Below are 25,386 nucleotides of genomic sequence, written 5' to 3'. Positions count from 1 at the left end.
TGGCACTGGGAGGACGTGGCTTGCTTAGGAGCAGTCTGCCCTGTACAGGTTTCATTTTTTTTTTTTTCAAATTGGCTGACCTATTTGAAAATCAGCTCTGTGTCTTGTACAGAGGGTGTGATAGTATCGAAGAGATGTACCAGATTGTTGCACAGCAAAACATAACCAGGCCAATGACTTGGCAAGCAGTTATTGGTCACTGCTTCTTTTATTTCACTGCTGGCATGTATTTTGTAAAAAATAGTCCGCTGTTGTATTTTATACCTCTTTTTATCTTTCATATTTATCAGATCTTGGACATAACCAGGTGACCTGTTCTGGCTGAAGAATAACCTGGGAAGGTGCTCCCACTGTCATTTGACAGTATCTCATATCCTCCCCATGGCTCTGTGGTTTATTTCTTAGCAGGATTCTCTGAAACGACCCAGATTAAAAGTACCAGTCAGCTTGATTTTAATGCTGAGTGGTTTCATAGAACCCCAGCAAAGAGGAGGGAGCCTCTGTAGGGCAGGCACCACTCGGGCCAGGCCTATTCCAGACCTCCAGTCAGGTCTGCACCTTCAGGCCAGCAGACCCTCACAAACATATAACTACAGCAGCAGCAGAGGTTCATTAAAATGGGGAACTAATTTTTGCAAAGATAGTGCTAGGAAAGGGGAGGGGGTTTATTGGAATTCCTAATTCATCCTGTCCCAGCTACCAGTACTGGGCTCCATACATTGAACTAGATGTACATCATGAAAAAAGGCTCCCTGTCAGAGGCAGGATTTAACTGCAACCCCTGCTCCATGAATGTTCATTTCAGGCTTTTGAATGGTAAAACTGCCAGTGAGAGAAACTAAATAACTCGCATGTGCTGGAAGCCAGAGATAAACACCGCTGCAGGTTGCCATGAAATGGGCTATTTGATATATTTAGAATTGTTATTTTTCTCCAAATTAAGATTAGTTAAATCCATGTGTGTTGTGTGAGTGACTGTTAACTCAATGGCATGGATTATCCTTTTTTCAAATCATGACAGCTAATTATTATTGCTGCCTACCCTGAGACATTCACTTACAATGTACCATTATGGACCCGTGCACCCATATTAACTGCAGGACTCAGACAGCCGTCGTGATGCCTTCACACGTGAGGGGAGGGAAACACGAGCTGAAACATCCCAAGGACTGCGACAATAACATCAGGCGGGCTGGGAAGAGTTGTTCTGAAGCTGAGCTGGCACAGGGCTTGGTGGCTGTCCCCTTCCCAAGGCTGACTTGGACAAGCGAGGCCAGGAAAAGAACAGTATGTGAAGAAAAAGAGGTTTCTAGAAGTATGTGGTGACAGTGCCTGAGAAATTCGGCTGAAATTCTTTTCATGAGGCTTTCCAAGCTTGTTTCTTCCCTCGAATCTGCTAGGATTTTCCTGAGTGCAGAGGAGTTACCTGGTCACCTCCTCCTACTCCTTTGCTGCTTCAGCAGGTATTTAGCAACACGTTTTGCTAATTGGTGCTGCTGAACAGTAAGGGGAGGACACAGGACACAAGGAAGGTGTCAACTGGCAGTGCCCTGAGAGTGGGTTAACGAGCAAGCTTCCTCCCCCTGGGACCTTGTTGAGGTCCTTGCTGGGGTGTGGAGAGAAAAACAAGCAGGGTGATCTCACCCAGAGCCCTGCTTGCACCCAGGGATGGGGGTGGAGGGCACGCTTGGAGAGCTTGGCTCTCCTCTGGGGACAGGGCACCCCCCAGCCCACAGGAGCCTGCAGCGGCAACTGCCCTTCCCTGGTTTGCTGAGGCTTCGAGCTTGAACAAGGGCTGCTGAAATGTTGATGGCTTAAAGTTTTAAGATTGCTGGTGGAGGCCAGCGCAGGGCTCTCTAAGCAACATGACTGTGTCCCTGCTAGAGATACTAAGAGAGGACAGTGTGGAGGGTGCCTGTCAGCATGCCAGCCCCAGGGCTGCAGCCACAGGGCAACGATTCCAATGTCTCTCATCAAGGCAGCAGCACCGACCCTGATAACTCTGGCAAGAGTTAAAGGTGAGAAACCTGTCGGTGACAAAACCCTTCCTTCCCTTTGCTTGAACTCCACCACACCCTGGGGCCCCACTCCAGCAGCCTCTGCTCAGACCCAGCTGAATCCACCAACCACCCTCTCCCTGCTGCCACCTCAGCTTGTTCCAGTTGCGTCCTGCCCAGGGTCCAGCCCTGCCAGGCACCAAAGCTTTCCCGGCATCTGCCAGTAAAGAGTGAAATGAATCACACCGAGTTTTAAAAGTAGATTAAAATAAATGCTGAGCATATTATGCCCTTGATTCTCCCTGCTGGTCTTAGCTTTTTGTTCTTCTCACCATCCTGTTTTCCAAAGTTGTCTTCTGTGCCCTGTATGTGGTTAGCAGGATTCCCACAAGGCTGCAGGAGTGGTGGGGGTCCTGTTTACCTTGCTGTGCCCCTGTTTCACGTGGGATAATTCCCCTGAAACCAGCAGGACCATGCTGGATTGACCAGGTGTCATAAATGGGGAGCTGCCCCTTAGTGCCGTACTGAGAAACAGAAGCTTGTTGCTGTTATTTTCTCCCTCTCTAATCTCTCCTAGTTATAGTCATCTTCAGTTTTATGAGTGACAATGCTGGGTAAAACCTTTTCGACAGAAGTGCCATTTTGCAGGCTGATGAGAGGGGATTTAAGAAGGTCATTCAGTACACACGGCCAGTCTTCTTGCTCTGGGGTGAATGTGTGTGAAGAGTCACTCTTTAAGAGCAAAACTTGCTTGTTTGTACCTCGTTGGTGCTGCTGCTAGCCTCTTTTAATTCAATGAAGGAACGCTAGAGTTAGAACCCACTAAAAATGTCACCCAACAAAGTGTCTTTTTGCCTTTATTTATTTCCTTTTGTGAAATTACTTGGGCCATGTGTCCAGAAATTCTATGCATATCTAGTTATTATTAACCATGGAAAGATTGGTATATTTTTATAGGCAACAGTAATGGTGAATGGTGTAAAGGCGCTGTTCAGCCAGCCATTACTCATTTTTCTTGACAACTTTGTGAGCAACTTTTAAGAGCAAAGTAAAAGTAGTGCCCAGGCAGCTTGTGGGGTGCTTTGGCATTTGTGTGGATGCAGCCAATAGCAATATGCTTGTGCTTGGTGGAGTGTTGACTGCAAGAAACCATTTCTATGTGTTTCAAGGGGAATTTTGGATTGGGATGTAGCTAAAGGAAGCTGAGTGTGTGGAAGTACTATAAAAGAGGAAAGCTGTCTCCAGTGAAGTTCTTCTCCAACGGTGGATAAATACATAAAGGCACAGAAATGGATCCTTTGCTTGAGCAGGACAGAAGTGCTGCTATGGCATGAGGTTGCCTCCCTTCGTGTGTTTTCCATAGATTGTTTTTCTTTCTCAGCCAGTGTTTGAACTGTGCTGCCTATACACACAGTGACCAAATCAGCTGTGACATGAAGGTTGAACCTTTCTAGGTTTTTTCTGAGATTGGAACATTTTTCTATCATAACTGGAGAAAAAAATCCCCACCCTGTGAAGTAATCATACTTTTAGTACAAGAAAGGCTTGGATTTCTATGTCATGTCACATAACTTCAAAGGGCATAGATTTGGGGCTGACTTTCAGCACTGGCTTTGGTGGCCGAGAGGGAAGATGGGGGCCTGGAGGGTAAGAAAGAGAAGAGAGAAACCAGGTATAGAATTAAAACCATGTTTCTCAGCAGAAAATCCTAGAAGCCAGTAGAAACTGTGTAACTCTTGTCTTGGGAGATTCATGTGCTCTCTCCAATGAGAACATCCTTTTCTGCATGGTTTCTTTTCCCCATTCCCTCCCACCCTCCAAATGGTAATTGGTGGGCCGTGCAGTAGAAATGTTATAAAAAAAAAAGAAAAAAGAAATAAAACTGGGTGGGTGGGGTATCTAGGGATTTGGTGTCTAAGCTCAGGAGTTAAGCCGGAAATCCCAGAGATGTAATGAAAACAAAACGGACTTTTCACTCGCGCTGTGGCATTCTGGCAGTGAGAACGCTTTCGTGAGCCAATGTTTTCATTGTAGGTTTTCTCGAGAGAAGTAGTGGAAATGAATCGTTAACCCCTTAACAGGAATGAATGCGGTTGCTGCAGTGAGGAGAGGAAAGCCGTCTTGGCTCCTAGTAGCTGTGTTGCAGAGCTCGGGGGTGTGTGTATGTTTGTGTGTAGTGGGGAAGGTGGGGTAGATACTGCTTGTAAGGAGTTTAATAATGTTAATGGCAGATGTGAAGTGGTTACTTAGCGGTTGTTGTTTTTTTTCTCTTTGCATGTACGCCTTTGCAGAAAGATTTGAGTGTGATCAGCGCAAACCCTTAAGCCCAACAGCTCTTAAACTCTCTCCTTCTTCTGGCATTTGGTAGCATATTTCTTGAGCGGGGAAAAGGGGGACACTGCTCACTGGTCCCTCAGCAGAGTCATAAAAGCTGCAGATGGAAAAGACCTACCAAGTAGCAGATCCCAGTTTTCTTGGAAAGTGGAAACACAGGATGCGTGTCTGTAGCAGACATGCTACGTTATGTAGCTTTAAATGTCCAGCAGTCATGCATAGTGTGCAGCCTCCGAGGAGTCAGCCCCTTCTTTAAAATTAAGGGAGTTTGGAGAGGAAGAGAACTGGGAGTGATTAATCTAATTTACCTTAACAGCCACTTTTGGTGACAAGATTTTGTATCCTTGTCCTGCAGGCTGTGATTAGGCTGCATCATATTTCACTATTTTATTTCACCTTTTGATCACTGCTGGCACTTACCCTATTTCTCTCTCCATTCTCTCATTAGGGTATTTTATCCACATGTATTCTTGCAAGCGGTACAGAGCATCAGCCCCTCTGCTCTAGCTAAAGAGCATCTCATTTATCCTTTAGCATCTCGGAAGAGCAATTAAAATCATTATAGACCTTCTTCCAGCTGCCCTAGATCCTCCAGTCTGGCCCTCGCATGCAGGTTGTGGGACTCTTGGTGCTGTGCAGACTTTGGATGTAATTGCATAGCTGCTGCAAAGGGCTGTGTCTCTGCAGCTGACCTTGCTCAGTGCATCTGGCCTCTGAATAGATGTTTGCCTTCTTTCTTCCCACTTTGACAGCTCCCCCCCTCTGCCCTCCAGCCCCTCACTCTGCTCCAGCCCGCTCCTTGTCTGCACATGCTGGGAAAGCACGGCAGCAGCAAGGTGTTTGTGACTGAAAATGCCTTGGCAGTGAGGAGAGCTTGAGTAAAGCATTGGTTCTCCTGCACACCCCTGTTTGAAGAGGGGTAAAATAAGAAAGGAAATAGATGTTGTTGAATAAATTATGGTTCTACATGTTTTTTATACCACATTTCTTTGTAATGGCCATTTAAACAAGGTGGAGTGGTGGGGGAGAACAAGATGAGACTGCAAACAAGGATTAAACAGACCTCTTCCTCTTTTAAGACATTTATTATTTTCAGAGTCAAACCTGTAGTCAGCTAATGTAACTGTAAAATTCTGCTTTGAATTATTGCTGAGGTGCTCTGAAATCTTCTATTAGAGCTGATGTACTTGTGTGCAGGCAAAATCCAGATTTGAATTTAGCACCTACTTGTTTTATTTTCCTTATTAAACCAACTTCTGGTTAATTTTTTTCCTTTCAAGACCCACTTTTTGTTTCCCATTTTCTAGACTCCCTTATTACTAGGTCATAAAAAGAGTTAGAAACTGAAGGGAAGTTTCCTGAGCAAGAAGGAATTTTTTTCCTTTTTTTTTTCCCCCCTTCCCCTATGTCTTGGCCTGGAGCCAACCTGTCTTTCAACAAGTAGAGAGCCATTCCAAGTTGAAATTTATAGAGCAGAGTCCAGGTTCAAGGGCTGAAGCCCGCCAACAGCTCCAATCTCTTTGTTACTGATTAATTCTGCAAGCAGTTCAGCTGGTTTGCTCACTTCTGCCCGCTCTTCACAGCACCGCAGCGCTCCCGAGCCGGCTGCCGCGGCTTCGCCCTCCCCTGCTTTTCAGCAGGGCTTTATCCCCTCATTGTATAGCATCCCCCCAGTGTATTTTAACCCCATGCAGTTCAAGTTGCATTGAGTTGACTCTATGGCAAAAATTGCAAAACATCCTTCCCCTCTCTCCTCTACTTCTTTCATTTTTTTTTCCCCCCTACAGCTGATTTTAAATGTCTGGAGCTTCCCATTTCATTTCAGCTCATATTAATGATTGTTTCTTGGCATTGGTTGGAACCCAAATTCCCAGGTTTTAATTAGTTTACTCAAATGCACACAGTGGAGCAAAATGTTTTTTTTCAGCTTTACCTGCAAAGGATGTTTCCTGTCTCAGCGAGGGGGTTTTCCTCGTGGAGGGATTTCAAAGGCAGAAGTTTTCAAGAGGTCTCAGTATGGGGCCCCACAAGAGTGAGTGTGGGAAGTGAGGGGGAGAAAGAGCAGAAAGAGAAAAAAAAAGAGAGAGAGAGAGAAAATAAAAAAAAAAAATTAAACCAAAATAGATTTTGGGAAAGTACCTTGAAATGAGGATGGTCCCAATCCTGCAACAAATTGGATGTCAAAGCACAACCTTATTGACGTCAATGGGGGTTTTGCCATTGGCTTGGGTGCAGGATGGATTCCATCCCCAGCCTGCACCGAGCTGTAGGTATGCCAACAGCCTCTGCAGTCAGCGGGATTACTGATGTGCAGAAAGTTAAGCATGTCTGTAAGCGTTGGCAGGATTAAGATCTGTGCTGGTATTTTCAGACCAAGTGAAATGCATGTGGGAGTTTTTTAAAGAAGAAAGTGCATGGGAGTTTTAGAAAAGGGAGAATATAGCCGAGCCTGCCATTTTTAAGTGCCTTGGGGAAAAACCTGGGTTGCTATTAAAAATATCGGAGGACTAATATGTTACTAATTGTGACACAATTAACTTCTTAAAAATATTTGATTGTGGTCTCAAGAAAATAAAAAGAGGGAGATGGACAGCTAGAAGTTCAGGCCTGTGTTTCAGTTAAAACATTTCTTTTCGGTTAACTAGAAATAAAAGCAAGCCTAGAGGTTCACTTTACCATGCATCTTAGTTACATTGTTCCTAGAAGTCTACTTTTTAGTGGTTATTTAAAGTATTAAAAAAAAATACAGCAACAAGGAAAAGAAGCTCAAACCCAGTAGCTGTCTGAGACCCCGTATATGGCTTTACCACACAGCTCTTAAATTCGTGTTTAAACATTTCTCAAGAGCTGCTTCTCAGGAAGCAAAAATGTGTGCTGTTTGTCTCTAGCAGATTAAAAGTTTACCTTTAATGTGACAGCTTCTCAAATCTAGTGTCGGAAACATGCCTCTATTTTATGGTATTATGAAACAGGTCTGGAGCAGAAACAACATATTTAAGTAAGGGAGAATGCGAGAGAATTTGTGGGTTTCTTTCTCTAATGGTTTATAACCAGAAACCTTTTCTCGGTCTGTCTCTGAAACTTTTGTTCATACAAGTGGCCAGCACATGTAAACCACACTTTGAAATTTAAGAGTTAACCTTAAAAAATATTAAGTTCAGCAATTTTTTTTTTTAATCTACAGACAGCTCTTTGTAATGATCTGGCAGAGGAATCTAAAGTTGGTTGGGCTTTTTTTTTCCTCCAAAACATTTGTAATTTCAGCAGTAGAACACTGAAGCACAACCAAGCTCTGAGAAGGCTCTCTCTCACATCTGCCTCTGCCTGTGTGCTGATTCCCTGGGGTCCCATTTATAACAATCTAACAAGATAGAATCTGCCTTTGAGTATCAGTAAATATGGCTAAAGATCACAAAACTGTACTCATAATTGTTCAAGACTAAAAGAGAGAATATAGTGTTTGATTAATGTTTATGGTACAGGGCCTTTTTGCAAGAAGGAAGTTAAAACAGTAAGCCCCAAAACTCTCTAAAAAACCACTGAGCCCTCACCCCAGCTCCCAGACTCTGCTGAAGGATGTTATCCTCATTGTGTCAAGTTCATAATTTCTGATTTTGAAGCTGTATGGGGATTCCTGATTGGATCTGATTCTCCAAAGGGATGCACAAGATGGTTTTCTGTTAGCAGTGCTAGTACACAGGAGCAAAAGACATCTTTACTGGCCACCAGAAGCACACATCCCTTCAGGGGGCCTTTGGCAATGCATTGTCTTGGACTGGCCTCAGCCTTACCATGTCTGCTCTGTGGGTAAGGAAAAGCACCCTCAATTCTCAATGTTCCCTATCTGATAATTAAAATTCGTTAGAAATAATTCAGCAAGAGGAGGTCATGGATGCAGTGTGGTTGGAGACCCCTAGCAAAGGCACCTGCTTGTCTTGGAAGGACTGATGAGCTTGTTTTGGAAGGATTGATAAGGTCTGTGGTCTGGGGCCTTGAGGCTGCTTGGGCTAGGGTTTTTTCCAGTCAGCCAGCAGCTGGCAACAGGCTTTACCCAGGTGGGGCAATTCACTGGTTGTCCTCACTCCCTCTGTGGGAAGCTTGGGAACTGCTGTTGTCTTCACTTTTGGGAGACTTCCCTGCTGTCTGGAAGGGTTTACTTCTTTGAGAGATAGTGAGTGGAGAATACAATACAGATGGAACAGTTTCTCTCTCATTAGCTTTTTTAAGATGCTTGTTTAAATGAGTTTTCTTTATTTTTCAAATGGTAAATGTCAGTGTTTCAAGCATCACTGCCAACAACAAAAAAACCCAACAAAACAAAAATATAAAAAATAGATCTTTGAAAATGCCGAGACCAGGACTCCGTTGTATTCTGGTCTAGGAATGTCAGAGATCACCCTGGAAATGCACAAAGAGATGATGTAGGGAAGAGTCAGTGCTAGCCTGCATTCAGGGCTGGTCCTTCTCAGAGGCTCCTGCCAGAGCAGGTCCTGGAAGGAGTGAGTGGTGGGGCTGGGTGCTGGCCACGGTGCCTGGGGAATGCACTGAGAAAGTGGTTGTGACTTTTGCAGTGAAAACCTCATGATTTGGGGAATGGGGTAAGGGTGCAGATCAAAAACCTGGAAGGGCAGATGTGTGTATGCTCCAGTGGAGTTTGTTTCTCTCTGAGGAAGCTGTGGCCTTGAGGATAAGACAGTAACTGGGGTGTGCAGAGAACTGTGCTAGCAGAAATACCACTCCACCATGCCATGAAGGGAGAACCCTGGCACTTCTAGAATCACACTTAAATACTTCTGTTTCCCACCCTCCTGTCCCTATGCTTCTCCCAGCCCTGGCTGTGTGATGACAGTGCCGAGCAGAGCCTAAACCCTGTCTCCTGTAACCGTTCTGTAGGACAGGTTGGTGTGGTTTGATGGGTGAAGCACAAGGGACCATCAGCCCTTTCTCCCACCCTGCAGCCCCAGCTTTGTTCCTGAGAGGGGAACAAGTCCAGGAATTTTTAGTGCTAGTTGCTGTTGCTGCTAACTCTCCCATCTCTTTGCCAGCACCAGCTTTAAGACGCCCACAGGGGAGATGCACTCTCATTTCTCAGATGAGGCAGAAAAGATGGTGAATGGATTTATTTTCCAAAGGGCCCAGCTGCATCCGGCAGGGGCTTGGGGCAGCCTGGCTGTGCTCAGCACCCTTCTGGATGAGGCCACAGGTGCTACTGTCCAAAGTTCCAGTGGGGAGCAGGGAAGGGCAGCAGGGCTGTGGCTGGGAGAGGTGCCCTGTGGTTCACTGCTCACAGCCCTACCCTTTTGTGTGTGCATAGGTACTTTTGAAAAAACCCTTGCCCCTTTGAGCCTCTGTGCTGTTAACATGTTCCCCCCCATCCCCAAACTCCTTGGCAAAGAGTTTGGATTAAATGAAAATGTAATCATGGGCCAAGCACTGGGGAAGGCATCGGTATCTCCCATCCCCTCTCACAGCCTGCACTGGTTGGTGAGGGTGGATGGAGGATGGGAGGCTTCATGCCACTTCCCGGAGCCTCGGCAGCATTGCCACTGTGGGCACAGTGCCAGGAGATGGCCTCTCCCTCGTAAATGAAGGACTAAGAAAATTTCACTTGTGAACATTGATAGGGCCCTTCCCCATGTGAGTAGGCATGAATCTCAGAGCCGGGTACTCAGGTGAGACCTTGTCTGAGTTTGGCTGGGTCGGGACACAGCTTGTGCCCTCACCTCCACTCTGGGTGTTGGTTCCACAGATGCTGGGACTCCTCTGTGCTGTATCCCTGCAACTGGGTGCTGAGGAAGAGGAGGAGGCAGGGGGAAAAGCGGGGGGCAGGGGAAAAGAGAAAAGATCTGTGACAAAATCATGCGACACCCACGTAAATATTGTTTGTATGAATTGGGTCCTTCATCTTTTGTTAGCAGCAGCTTGTTAATTAACAGCAGATTAGTGCTGCTTTCTTTTGACACATGAATATATTTTGGGCTAGAAAATACTTGTACTCCATAAAACTGTGTGACTGAACAATTCAGAAAGTACCAGCGGAGCGTCGTAATGGATTCCCTTTTCATCCCCTCCCCCCTTCCTCCTCCTCCTCCTCCTCCTCCTCCTGCTCTAAATGCAAGCAGATTTCTGCAGTCTAGTGCAGAAGAGACATGTTAAACACAGCTAAATAAATCATGTTTACTCTTGGCGTTCTTGGTAGTGAAAAATCTGTTGGCTGTTTTTACTTCCTTATTTCTCAGCATTTGCTTCCTACCTGTTTTTGAGCCTGTGCCCAGAAATAGTAGTTTTGTCAAATGAGTGGATTATGCCAACCAGCAGTTCCCTCTGCCAAGGAAGCTGCTGGATTGCAAAACCCGGTGACTTCTTTCTTAGAGTGACACTGAGATTCCTACTCTTACTCCCCCCACTCCCCATCAGAACCTATAATAAAAGTATTAAAATATGGAAAAAATCTAACCAGGTCCTGACAGTTAAGAGCCCAGATTAAGGAAAGTTGAACTTCTGTTCCAGAAGCCCTTCTTTAAGCTGTTTGTGGAGGTGAAAATGCTGGAGATAGAAATAATAGAAACCAGACATTTTCCCTTTCCCATTATCACTCCATGTCCCATCCCCTCCACAAATGAGAGTGGGTTTTCTTTCAAAGTTTTTTCTGTTTTGTTTTTTTTTTTTTCTTTTTCCTTCCCTCTACAGAGAGCTTTACAGCTGTGAAGGAGAGGTAACTAAGCCTTTATTTAATCAAATTGGGTCTGCTGTTGCAGGCAGAGGGTGAACTCTGGTTTTAGGTTGGAATTCTGCTGCTGACCTGGTATTCTTGGATCCCCTATAAACCTGCTTGAGTGAGGGGCTGAGCTTCCTTTGCAAGATGGGGTAAATGCAAATGTGATGAAGTGCATTTATATATCTATAGCTATAGTTATCTACCTATATAAAACAAATATATACAGTGTGGTACATTTCCTCTCATCAGCAGAGTTGTGTTGAGTGGAAGGCAGTGTAGCCCAAAAGATAAATAACTCAATTTTCATAGAATTCTGGGTATTAAATGCTCCTCTTTAACCCCAGGTGACAACTTTTTAGCCTGGACCCATCTTCCTCACTGCTGTTATCCCAGATGTCAGTGATCCCAGATGTGACTGTAACATGGATTATGAGCATGGTGGACTCTCCCTGTTTAGTTTTAAAATTAGAAAAAAGATCCTTCTTCCCATCAGAGCTTTGCATGTATTTACTCTTTGATCACATTGGAAGGGCCTTATCCTGTCTCTAGAGAAGCTTTAGTTCTGCTTTCAGTGGTAACAGGGATCTGGCCCGTGCTGAATATTAGCATTTTAATGGCTTACTTAAAACCCCATTGCTGGTACACTCATAGGGCTCCCGGCAGGAGCAGAGTCCAACTCTGGGGTTTTGCAAAGCGATGTTGCAGGCTGAAATGTCTGCTGAAAGAGAGGAGTGGGGATGGCCCATTTGTCATAGATTATTAGTATTGTCAATAATAACATGCCTACAGAAGCCAAATTAATTCCTTCTTTCACTTAGTACTAAGTCCAAGAAATGCCAGATCGGTTTCAGAGCAGGGGAAAAAATAAACAGAATCAAAATTTGTATGTTATGATCCCTCTGAATTTCTGGTGGGAATACTCTGTGATAAAAATGATATTTCCATAGAGGCACTGGCTGCCAGTTTGCTTAATTACATTAAATAGTGGTATAAACCTCTGCAGAGCATAAACCTCTGTTACAGCCAGTCATTAGAATATTGAATCATAAGGAATAATGACACCAGTGCTAACGGGTTACAACGATCTTTATTGTATTAGCGATTGAAGTGTTATTTAAAAAATAAGGTTTGTTGTAGCGGTTTAGGTGTGCCTGCATATTTTCTCTGATCACCTATTAAGAGAGTGAAGACAGGATTTGAATTTATTACAGACAAATAAAGGGCTTGCTTCGAGGAAGAACTACTAGATCGCTGCTCATGATTTTGCAATTTGATTCCACTTGTCCTTAAGGAAGGTTCATAATGCTTACTATGGAAATACCATCAACATCTAGAAAATTAGGGTTAAAAGGATGACTATGTTGAAACTAATTACAGGCTGGTTCAGTTTTTTAGCTGGTGACATTTTAGAGATTTTTCTTGTAATGCAGGAGGTTATAGAAAGATTTGGTTAGACTATGATATGAAGCAATAAGCCGTCATTTGAGTATATTGACATTTTCATCAGAAACAAAACAAGTCTGCTCAGATTTATTTTACTGGGGTGATAGGTATGAATTTAATATTGCTTCTTTATCCTAACTGTGGATTTTTATGGGAACTTTCTTTCCTCACCATGTTTGTACAGTATGTCTGTTTTTTATAATTTCTTTCTTTTTTTTTTTTAATACACTTTCCTAGGTAAGTGTATTCAGCTTCTGTTTCAAGCAGACTTGATAATAAAAAGCCTTTTTGCATCTTATGCTTTTATGTTATGGAGAAAGATACTATTTTGTACAAATAGTGGGTAAATTGAGAGTTACAGAGAAAACTGGTCCAGAAAATATATACCTCAAAAAAAAAAATTCTTTATGTAGAATGGTTCTTGGTTTCTTGTACTTTGCTCTTAGTTTTGTGTTGGAGTGAAAGGATTACAGGGTTCTTATTATACTGCACTTGTGTTTTACCTCTCCTGGTGCAGGGTTCTGTTATCCTGTCTAATTTGTGCTTGTGACTGGCAAAATTCTGTTTGGATCCAAGTCTTTGGCTAAAACTTCATTGTTGTATTTTGCAGAGGGATTGGGCACAAGTTTCCAGCATGCTTCCTTGTGCAAATGAAACTCTGGTTCACTATTTCCCTTTTTTGGTTTACATTATAGTCTGAACTAGGTTCCTGCTTCCTGGTATATTTTTCTGCTTTCTTTCACTATTTAACAGCTAGTTAATTTCCTAGCATCTTTTCCATTCAGTGAGCATTATTTGCTTAGTTGTGCTGGTGTCCAGTGATTTGAAGATTGAATCTTTAGATCCTTAGTGTTCTTCTCATTTGGTGGATTGTTTTACCATCTCCAGATGATTGTTATGCTCATTTAATTTGACAGATTCAGTTATCAGACTTGGGTCTACTCTTACACACATAGCTGGAGAAGTTTTCCCCTGAGAGATCCAAAACTCAACTGGAACCCTCATTCTAAAAATCTCTGATGCTTCTTTCCTTCCCAGTCGCTTGCTCTGTTTTGTTTTTTCAAGTTTGCTTGGTGTTAGTGAATTACTCTTCTAAGTGTGAAAGTGCTCTATGCACAAGGAAAAATTTGAAAATCATAAATGCACCTGTTAATGTCCTTCCCTCCCCCCACTTATTTTAAAGTTATATTACTTTAAGTCTGGTGTATGCATTCACACTAGGCAGGTAGACTATTTTTCACATTGAAATTCAGCACTTACAGCATCTACACTTACATTGCTTTTGGCAAGGTGTGAGCCAAAAAACCAGAAGCTGTGATTCTCCCCCAAAGCTAATTGTTTCTGTATATTAAGTTTGTCCATCTGTGCTGTGCAGGGACATGGCATCACCTGATGGTTTTCCTTTACATTTCCAGCAGTGAAGCAGTTAACAGTGCTGCTGCTTAATATATTGCTGTTGCAGAGTCTTTTTAGTTTCCAGGACATTTAACTAAATCAGGTGGATGTCATTAACTGATTTTCGCAGATGGGGATACTGAGGCACAGAGGGGCAGAGTGACTTCATCTGCTTCTTTTTCCCCAAGTTCCCTCCCATTCCAGGAATTGATTTTGCTGCCAAACAGCTGAAAAGCTGCTAAAGACTCATTTTGCCTAATTCCACCAAGTTTTTAAAAATTATTATTATTATTATTTTTATTGTGAAAGATAGGGACAAAATTTAAAACTACTAGTAGAAAGTAAACTTCAGAGTGAGGCAGAGATACTTACCCAAGCAGCAGATCCTGCTGCTCTTTTCTCCAGAGGCCATACTCACCCTGAGGATACATGCTTTCAATGCAGCATCTGCCAGTGTGTGAGTGGGACTCGGTTCTGAATGGCCAAGGCAGAGAAGTCCACTGGTGTTAATGACTCCTGCTTATCTCTGGTTCTCCCCTGGCCACTTCAATTCCTTCATTTTAACCTCTTGACCATCCTCTTGTGGTTAAGCCCTCTGATTATTTGTAGTATTATTTCTTGCTCTAGCTGTATATATATATTATTTTGCCCTTTGGAAGCAGCTCTTTCCATCGACTGAGTTCCTTTATTAATTTCAGGGCCAGTTAAATTGTTACAGTGGTCTGTTGGGGTAGTTAGATATTTCAATTACATCAGGAATATTTGCTGGTAGATAGAAATATTCATGACATAATCAGGTCTAAAATTTTTAGTACCCACAAGGATTTTTACAACCATTGAAAACTCCCCAGGACTCAATTACAAGAATTGGGGAAAAAAAATGGGAAAATTGATGAACTGTTTATTGTCTACCCTTTATGCCTTTTGGGAAAAAACAAACAAACAAAAATCTTCCACAAATCAGGGTGATTATTATTATTTGTTAGTTTATTGTGGTAGCTTCTGGACATTGCAGCTCAGAGCAAGCCACCCTTGTGTCAGACACTCAACATTGCCAGAGTGAGAGCTGGGCTCTGCTCAAGAGTGTGTTGGGGCTGAACAGACCAGACAGGTGGTTAGTGGGAAAGGGAAAGCTGAGCTCCAGGAGAGAATGTGCCACAGCCTGCATGGTTCATGTCCTGGGGTGTGCACCCCAAACTTCTTCCTAGCCCAGTGGTCAGCAAGACCACCCTCCTGAGATGGGGAAACTCCCTGTTTTCGTGTGTTACATTTTTAGCACATCTATTGATATGTCACAATTTACTCATGCCTTATGATTTTTTTAGGCCAAATCCTGCCCTGTTTTCCCTTGATCTTGCACCCAGTTGCTCTCATCTCAAAGGGATATGGTCCTCCTGAGGCAAAAGCTTGTGTTGGTGGGGTGGGCACAGGGCACAGCAGGGGGAGGTGATGAATGCAGCCTTGGGGTAGGCGAGAATTCTTTTTCTTGTGTGTTTATTTGGGGTGATCCAAGATGTTTCAGTTTTTCTCTTTTGATGTTCATAGCACAGACAAGGGGTGAGGAGCAAGTTTAGATGAGCATCAGGTGGGAGGAGGGTACAGGTGATCCTGCAGGAGCCCCTGTGGAGACCTGGCTCAGAGAGATGCTGCCATGTGGCACCTGGATACCTCTAGGGCCCTTCATCCTGGCCCCTGACTGGGGCCACTGACAATCCCCACCGCTTTTCTAAAAGAGGGGGTTTGGCAAAACAGTCCTGCAGGCATAGTATGGGCTACTTCTGTGAATTCACATGGTCTCAAGGTAAGTAAAATTCTCTCCAGCCTGCCCTTGGTGTCCAAGCCTCCAAAACGTCATATGCAAATATGTGGATGACATAACGTGGACTTTTACACAGTGAGAGGAATTGCATGCTCTTTAGATATATTGGGATATTTATTAACCACACGGGGTGTTCCAAACTCAGTTTATTTATCTTTGTAAAGTACTTCCAGATCTTTGTGTGGAAGGCACTAGAGAAATGAAAAGATTGTTATTATTATTATTGTTATTATTGTTGTTGTTATTATTACTACAGCATCTAACTACTGGCAGGCAACCACAGCTGCATGCTCAATTCAAACCACTTAAATTTAGGGGCTGATTTTTACAATATGGACTCTTAATGCTTTTCCCCATTGACTCCATATGCAGAAATGTGTCTTCACCTGCCCTGCAGAAGTATCATTATTCTCCAGAAATATGTAAATGGGGTACTTTTAAAGAAAGAATGAAAATATGGAATAAATATTAAGTATTCACATTTGTATGGTAGAATTTAATGGCCGTTTAAGAAGGGCTTCAAAGCAACCAACTGTAGGAGCTGGTAGTTTCTCCTCTGTCATTAAAAAAGAAATTGCACTTATTAAAACAAAGCCAAGGAATCTTGTAGACAAAGGATAACATTTTCGGTGTTCAGGGGTCTGACACGAGCTACAAACAGCCCAGGAAATGGAGATCTGAGTTTCACAGTCGGGTGTTTTAATCGGTACGGTTGTGCACAGCCACTGCCGCGTGTGAGTTATGTAATATCACACTTCACCCGCCCACACGCACCCAGAGACAACAGACATCTTCGAAAGGTCTTGGCATTATTCAGAGCAAAGACTCCCAGCAATACCCCGGCATGGTGTTTAACCTTATCTTTACTTACGTTTAGGCTTTTGTTTTTTTTTTCACCTTTCCGTCCTTTCTTTTTTTTCCCCCCTCCCGTTCTGTTCTGTGATACACCAATAGTGAATATTTTTGTATTTCCAAAAATGGAGCAGTTATAGGGAGAAAAATCCCATTAGCTGCATAATGTGTTTTCATGACAACTTTGAAGGTTCTGATCGTGGTGATTTTTGCATTTTGTAATGTTGTCCTCATTATGCTACTGTTATTGTTTTTATTTTAAGTATAGTTGAAGTTTTACATTCTGAAGACACCAGTTAATTATTAAATGGTACCTAGCCTATGCTTTCTTTATATTTTTAAACAAGAAATAATTAACCAGAGTTTTTAAAGGTCTGCAGAAAAGGCAAACAGGTCTGTGAAACCCCAGGATCTAATAACAAAAAGGTGAGTTGGTTTTCCAGTGCCCTAAGAGTTTGAAGATATCCTTACTCTGGCTTTTGAGTAACAGAAAGAGCTCAACCACATTTCATTCTGGTATAATGGAGCCCTGAAGTTAACTGTTTTTCAAAGAAAGACAGAAAAAATTAGCTGGCTGCTAATTAGATGTATTTTAACTGCAAAGTCATTTTAGCAGCTAATATTGTTACTATGTGCTTCAGTGTGAGTCCTTAGTGAAGCTATTAAACTGTGAGAGCCTGAACTTATCAGACATTTTATAATGTGACTGAATTTTTGTATCCTTGTTCAGAAATCTGTGGGGAGTGGAGGACCTTTCTGGCTTAGACATGGAGAACACATTTTTTACCAACTGATTACCAGGATGGGCAGCTGAGACCTCCTTGCATCCTCCTTTTCAGTTTTTTTCTTGCTTTTTTTTCCCCCTGGCAATAATATTTCTCCTTTCTGTTGCACTCCCTCCTCTCCCAGACAGCAGTCAAGCCCTGCAGTGTGCCCTTTATCCAAGGAAAAGGATTTAACAGCAGGGATGGGTCTTGGTGATTTCAGGATACTTTTGACTCCTGCCTGTTGTGTACAAATTGGCGATTCTGAGTAGCCAGGAGGATCTCAGCATCAGGCAGGGTCCTGCTTTTGAAAAGCAATAGCCCACAACAGACCGTGGACTTAGATGTCATTTTCCTATCGGTTTCTCACCCAGGATTCTTACTTTGTAATTACTGGATTGTTTCTCAGGGTTCAGATATTTTCCCCGTCTTATTGCATCGGTTGATTTTATTCTCCTTTGCACTCTAAAACAAAGTGACTGATACAATATCCAAACTGATGAAAAAGAAGGTGATTTTTCCCCCCTTTATTTGCTCAGATTTGAATTAGGTTATCTGCCTATCTTGTTTATGAAATTTTGTGCTGTCTTTTCTGCACAGACTGTGACTCCCAAATCTTCCACAGCTCCATTTCCATATTCCTGCGTGCTTGTTCTTTGTTAATCACTTGGCAAGCGCTTATTTGAATATTAAAAATTTCTTTAATCATCAAAGGCAGGAGCACAGCTTCATGAATATTCATATTTTTTCCCTCCTCAGACTGGATTCTAGTTCATTACCCTGCAGTAAAGCCAAACAGTCATCAATCGCGCTCATTACAGCCGCTGGCGTTTTGATTGGCTGCCTGCTGCTGGTAGCCTGCATCCCCATCCTCCCGCTCTCCTCCATGAGCTGTCGTGTACCTGCCAACAACAACAACAACAACAAAAAAAAACATATCAACAATGCAAGAATAAAATTTCTCTGGTTGAAAAACAACTTTGCGAACTTGTCAAGCAGTCCTCATCACTTTTTTTTTTTTTTTTGGTTTTACACCAAAAATTTAAAAAAAAAAATTAGAAGGGAGAAACTTGAGCTTTAGAAATGAATATTTGTCAAGAGAGTTGACGTAAGTTTCATTTGCATAATGACTTTGTACTTCTGCATTAATAAAATTTGCATATGAAGCCATGTTAATTACTCCTGATCATGCTTTTTGCATTCATGCATAGTAATTTTCTCCGACTTGTGAGAATTAATGTCTTGGCATGGGGGGAGGAAGGGGGGGAGTTGGGGTACTGTCAAATTTCTGTGCCAGTGCCCCTCACTCACGCTCTTTCTCCTCCTTGCTCACCACATCGCCGTTCTTGCTCTATGACTCATTTATGCATTATCATTCGAAATTCTTGGGAGAAAGAAATGTATCAATTCAAAGGGAATCCTTGTCTGCCAAAATGAAAAAATCCCTGAGCAAAATGCGACAAGAAATCTCTTCCCTGCTCTCCTTCTTCTCTACCTAGTGCAACTTCTGCATTTCCATCTTGAGCAAAGTTTTAGTCTAAGCATCACAATCAGTGTGGGGAAACTGCTCCCAAACCTCTGTGCATGTGCTGGGGGGAGAGGTGAAGGCTGGTGTGCAGGTGTGTTTGGCTGAGTGCTGGACTCTGGGTGTGAGTGTGTGCAGTTGTGTGTCTGCCCACACCAGGGAGTCGTGCTGCCTTTCCTGGGGGATGCTGTGTGTATCTGCCCCTGGCAGGGTGTGCTCTGCTGGCTGCTGCTGGAAGTGTTTGTGCTTGTGTGTATTTGGAAGTGTGTCTCTGTGTGTGTACACGAGTGTGCTTGTGTGTATTTGCTTCCCAGCCCTGTTGATGTCTGCAAAAAGAGACATGGCAGAGAGACAATACTATCAGGTGGGAACAGTCCACAGGAGAGGGTGTGATACACATAAGACAACTTGTTTTTGAAAAAGCTTGGAAAAAAACTCTGTTGGAGAGATTAGTGGATAGATTTGTCTATCATTTTCGGAAACCTGCTGCAATGGTTTATGTACACCCCCCCTCAAAACATCTGCAGTATTTTCCCTGAACATGATGGGCACAGGGCAGAGATTGATGCTTCAGCCCGCACTCCAAATTTGTAGCCGTACACTGTTTGAACAGATGTTTTTCTTCTTTATTGAAAGAGAATTTTTTAATATTGGAGCTGAGCTTTATTCTCTAACCAGCTATTGATTGGATTTTCTATCACCAGACAGGCACAGAGAAACACATAGGAAAATTTGGTTCATGCCCTGTTCAGCAGCTCACACGTCTGCTCTTGCACCTGCCTGTCTGCCTGTACACAGATACACACCCAGGCACCCACCCAGCCAAGCACACAACCCCCCTGGGACATACCAGCTATGAGTGGCTGCAGTTATATGTGACATGAGATGTAAAGCCAGGTCTCTTAATTTAACATTACTTCCCCTGGTCTAAGCCATGATAAGGTGAGATATTTCGAATGCTGCTTTGGATCCTTCTTTGTATTTTGCTCAGGGACTAACTTTTCTGCAGATGTGCCTGAGGAGCTTGGTGTTTTACATACACCATGTCATATGGCCAGTCATGCCTAGGCTCTGGGAGAGGGCAACAAAAGGATGCAATTTATGCCTTGATTGTGGCTTTTGTCAGGTTCATCTAGGCTTTTCCATTTTCCATCTGGGGTCATGTCCAATTTATCTTATTTTCTTCATTGCAAGTTTAAAAATAGCAAAGAGAAAAAAAAAAATTACTCTTAGTGATGCCTTGGAGTCAACATCACCTGTGAGCTACTGCCATGTACAGGTTCTGAGGATATGCTGACCCTGTTTAAAGCATGAGAACAAAATCTTCCTTTACCATCAGCAATGCAGATGTTTTATTTACATGGTGACAGTCCCTGTGCGTGTTTCACACTCATGCTATGTGCAAAACTCTCCTTTGCATCCGTGCAGAATGAATGCAGAATATATAATTGAGATCTGCAGCGCAGGTGAGTGATTTCCCAGTGCTGACCCAAGAGGAAAATCAGGCCTCACACATCATGTCAGGGATGTCCAAGCGACAAAATGCTGCATGTGTGAGCCTGTTCTCCCCATCCAGATGGGATATTTGCCTCTAAGATTGCACTACAGTTCCTGCGGTTTGCTTTCCCTTTAGTGCTGATTATGGCTATGCCCTTTGTGGCAGTCAGGGGCTTGCAGGTGTGTTTTCTCTTTGAAACCTCTATGCAATGTGATGTCGTCGATTGGATGTAGAATTCCAGATATCAAGCTCTGTTCCCTTGCCTGTTGTTGTGTGGGCTGAGCAAAAAACTCCCAGCACCACCTTAAGATTCTGTCTGTCTGTCTGTCTGTCTGTCTATCTATCTATCTAATCTATCTATCTATCTATCTACCTATCTATCTACCTATCTACCTATCTATCTAATCCATCTATCTCTCTTTATATCTTTCTTCATTTTGTGTTTGTCTGTCCCCTGTCACAGTTAAGTTGAAGAGCGCCCATCTTCATTTTCAGCTTTAAATAGACCGTTTATGGGAAAAAAAACACACATAGGATACCACAGAGAGGAGCTGAAGAGATGAAATGGGAATATGTTCCTAGCAAATATGAGCTGAGTATTTTTGAACACAAGTGTTATTTTTTCTATAGCTATGAAGAGGCATCATGTACGTAATGGCAGGCCCCTCCTTTTCTCCCTGCCTTTTCTTGAGGCCACTGGATATGATTTCCATCTTCATGATTTTCCACTTGATCTGATTCTGTAGGACTGGCCTGATTAGGAACAAAGAAGTAGACCTTGAAGTGGTAGTAAAGGGAAGGAGGAATCACCTGATTTGACTTTGCTTGTAGCGGCAGACTTAAGTCTCCTGGTCTGGCAACTGTGCGATATTTGTCTCTTAGTGCTGGACTTGGGAGTGCTGATGGCAATCCCTGATCGTCTGCCAGAGACTCTCTTGGGTCACTCTTTTTCTCCCTTACCAATCCTTTCTTTTGTGATACTAGGTTAACAGTTTTTAGATTTCCTCAAATTTGCATCAAATCATAGAATCATAGAATGGTTTGGATTGGAGCAGATGCCCCTGCCATGGTCATGGACATATCAAAGACCCATCCAACCTGGTCTTAAGCACAGCTCTCTGGGCAACTTGTTCCAGTCTTTCACCACCCTCACAGTAAATAATTTATTTCTAAAGCCAAATTTACTCCTACCTCTGTCAGTTTAATTCCATTGTCCCTTGTCCTATCATCACATATCCTGTAAAAAATCTTTTACCGGCTCCCTTGTCAGACATCTTCAGGTACAGGAAGGCTATGAGGTTTCCCCAGAGCCTCTCTTCTCTGTGAGAAGTGAGGACAAAAAAAAAAAAAAAAAAAAAAAAAGAACTTCTGAGTGACACCTTTCAGTTCCATCCATTCACTGGCATCTGGTTCATACAATTCTAAAATTGTTATGTACCTTGTTAAAACAGATTGCTGTTTTGCCCCCGGTAGCACTGATAAGAGGCTCTTACAGGATCCCTTTGACCAGATGGTGAGAAACCTCTTATTTGAGATCTTTATTCCCTTTCCACACTAGAGATGTGCGGAGTAAGGTCTGGGAGGGCCTTTCTTGATGAGGGCTTTTTGTGTCTTGCACACCTCAGGGCTGTGCAAAATACATTCAATTCATTACCAACGGCTGTGTGGGACGCACCAGGGCTAGAGACGAGGCTGTTGCTTTCAGGGTAGTGTTGTCTGCCAGGGCCCATGGACCTCCACATTAAAGCTTTATGCAGTGGAGTCAGGTGATGCATTTGGTGGGCTTCATATAGTTTCTCTGTGAGATTATCTCCTTTAAAACCCATAGTAAGTTATCATGATATGTAGAGGGCCAAGTACTCTTAGTCATGGTGAGACCACAGACACATCTCAGTGTAACTGAGATGTAGCTGCCCTGTGGTTCTCCTCTAAATCCCCTTTTCAAGCTCATGAATTTCCAGGAAAGGAAATTTCCAGGCAGTTCAACACAGCCTAACAATTTTTATTATATTTGGAATATAAGATACAGTTGTTAAGTCATTGGAGGGAATCTGTATTATTCTTTCCTTATTCCATGAAAAAAGCAAACAGTATTCATATCAGTTACCGTGGCAGTAAGAGTGGTGCTTACACACATAGAATCCTTGTCCAACATCAGTTTCCACATGCACAGCACCCATTGCCAGAAATGCAATATAGTTATGATCTGGATAGCAGCTATCATACCTGCTTGTATTGTACTTCCAGAGAGATCAAAGAGTTCCAAAAGTCAAACAGCAGAGCTCAGAATAGAAAAGTCCTTCCTTGTCTCCCACAAGCCACAGAGATGGCTTCTATTTAAAACCAGTCCTCACAAGACAGCACAAATTTTATCCTCAGTGCTTGAAGCTCAAGTATTTACACAGGGAATTTCGACTCTTCACTTGTGGTTTTGGCAAAAGCTTCACACAAATGTTTTGCACTGGTGGTCTCTTAGCCATTTAAGATAAACGCCAAAATCAAATGCAGTCCTTGCAGACTGGAGTGCTGGATGCTGTGCCAAGGATGAAGTATCCCCATTTGCCTCACATGTGTAACTGTCAGATCAACATGCAGGCCTGGTTTCTGAATAGGGACTCTCAAGGTGGAGAGATTCCCTTGGAAGATGTTGCATGTTTAGGGTCAGAAGGAGCATGGATAAATATTATTCCTTGCTGCCACAGTATAGATTCCTTTAGGAAATATTTTTTCTAAGGTTGGAGGGAACACAGATAAATATTTCTGCTTGCTGCCATGGTGTTTGCATCTATCTGCAAGGTGCACACTCATGAACAGCCAGAGATGCCCCCATGCAGAAAGAAAACATTTGCCAGAAGGTACCCCACAATTAGCACACATATTTCCTGATCTAAATACAGGGGGAAACTGTGGTTTCTGATCTACCACTGTGTGGTAGCTGTTGGCAAATGCCAACTTTTTAATGGCAACTACTCCACCACGTATCTTCATTTAGAAACCAGCCTTGATTAGTAGCTACCCTTTAGTTAATAACTAAGTGGCAGGAACAATTTGAAATGGAGGGGCTGGGATTCCCAAGGGTTGGAAAGTGGTGCCGTTCACTCAGCTTCCCTTTAAACTCTAATAATTTGTGCCAGCCAAAAACTTGACCCCTACATGATTCTGTGTGTGCGTGTGTCTGTATTTGTGCAGGTGTATGTCGATATTTAAGACTTGTATCTTAGTTTTTCAAAGCCACAGAATTCAGTTTGGACTAGTGCCAGGAGGAGCAAGCATTTCCAGTGGAACAGGAGAAAACTCTTAAATACAGCTTTTAAATGGCAGGTGAGGGGTTCCTAGAGGGGTTAAAAAGAAATAATAAGGTTGGAGGTTACAATATCATCTTTTAGCTACCAGGAAGAAGGTTGTTCTCTTCCTCACAGGCTCAATAGGGAATTAGCCTGCATAATCGGGGCATGCAAAATGCACAACTGGCCGCAGCTCAAGCGGGAAGGCAGCACATGGCCGCCAAGGCTTCCTTCTGGGAGCTCGGCTCCTGGCACCTCACTGAAGCCATTTCAGCTCTAAGTCAGCGCACTTTGTCCGGGCTGGTGTGTGGAGCCCGCTTCAGCAGTGGCTCGGCAGAAAGCCTGCACAGTTTTGTGTCAGCTCAGTTCATTAACACAGCCATAAAACAATTATCCCCCTTTTGATTTGGTCCCTGAGCAAGTGCTGGTGGCGAAGCCACTGCTGGCTCTGCTCTGTGCCAGGGCTGGCCGTCCCCCACCTTCACCCTGCTCCATGCCCACACAGGCCCTCAGCCTGGGTTCCCAGGTCCTCCAGGTCTCTTCTTACTCTTCCCCACCCAACGTGAGCCCGCCAGCCTCAGCCGGACCCAGAGAGGGGTTCAGACCAAGCGTGTTGTGCGTTAGGCAGCCAGCCCCCTCTTCGCTTGTTTGATGCCTCCTCTGTCCCTTCAAACTTAGATCCGACTGACAGTTTTTTCTATTGTTTTTTCTCCAGGGCCGTCCAGGCCTGCAAACCTGCCGGGGGCTCCCATAGCTGCCTCCTCCCACCCTCACACATCCGTGATCACGTCACCTCTCCGCGCACTGGCCTCCCTCCCGCCCTGCCTTAGCCTGCCCTGCTGTGGTGCACGTGCAGTCTCAGTTGGCGGGACTCAGACTGAGATTCAGACTGAGACGTCAGGCACATTTGGATGTCATTGTCAGTTGTCAGGTAATAGAAATACTTTTTTTTTTTGTTGCTATCTGAAGGTCAGTAGTGCTGCCAAGTGATGTCGTCTTTGCTGTGGGAGAGCTGCCTTTGCTGGGTCGCATGGGGAAGGCAGAGAAACCCCTCCAATTCCTTTCTTCCTTCCCTCTCCACCCTCGAAGAGGATGGGGAGTGGGAAAGGGCATGAGACTCCCTCCATTTCCTCATCCCTCCCCTCCTGCCTGCCCACCCTCAGTTGTCACCTGCGGCCACTGCTGGGCCATTTGTGCCATGTTGTGAACAAACGTCTGAGACTCCTTGCAGAATGTGATACCCCAGTACCAAGATTTCATCTCTCTAGGCTGTTTATTTTAAGCTTAATTGGATAACATTTAACATCTGAGGTATTTTTATTTCCTTCTTTTTTGCCCTTCCTCCTCAATCATTCATATTAAAGGCTCTCCTCCGCATCCATATGCACGCAGGATGTATGTGCTCCATGCTGTTTTCTCCCTTGCTTTGAGAAAATGCTCCTTGGTAACTCACCATGCATCCCTGGCCTCTTACCCCATCAGATTTTCTTCTCCTTTATTCCTTTTGGATGCCTGACTTTTATCACAAGGAGGAGGGGAAAGTGATGTGAAAATGAAGGCACACCAAGCTAGCCAAAAAGAACACGGACATATTGTCACCAGACCCCATCATTTCAGACCCAGTGATCTCTTTGAAATCAGTGGGTGTTTCTGAGCATGGCTCAGTTGCAAGACTCGATCTATGCTGAGCTGTGGGCTGGTGAGGTGAAAATGGGGAGGTTATAAAAGAAAATACAGATGTGGCAAAATCAACAAAT

General features: G+C 43.5%; 1 protein-coding gene across 4 annotated transcripts in view; it reads left to right on the top strand.

Annotated features, from left to right (window-relative positions):
• The window catches only part of BCL11B (BCL11 transcription factor B), a 90,523-nt gene that overhangs the window by 18,529 nt on the left and 46,608 nt on the right, over positions 1-25,386 (top strand). For 2 of the 4 annotated variants that reach the window (XM_062495575.1, XM_062495574.1), the window contains exon 3: positions 24,345-24,560. The exons of the other annotated variants lie outside the window; for them this stretch is intronic. In XM_062495575.1, coding sequence (XP_062351559.1) covers positions 24,345-24,560 — 216 coding nt within the window. The remainder of the gene's footprint in view (positions 1-24,344; positions 24,561-25,386) is intronic. 4 annotated transcript variants of the gene reach the window in all.

This window comes from Cinclus cinclus, chromosome 6 (genome assembly GCF_963662255.1).
Source record: "Cinclus cinclus chromosome 6, bCinCin1.1, whole genome shotgun sequence".
NCBI classification, from domain to species: Eukaryota; Metazoa; Chordata; class Aves; order Passeriformes; family Cinclidae; genus Cinclus; species Cinclus cinclus.
The sequence above is the reverse complement of the archived record's forward strand: the minus strand, read 5'-3'. Positions and strand labels throughout refer to the sequence as shown.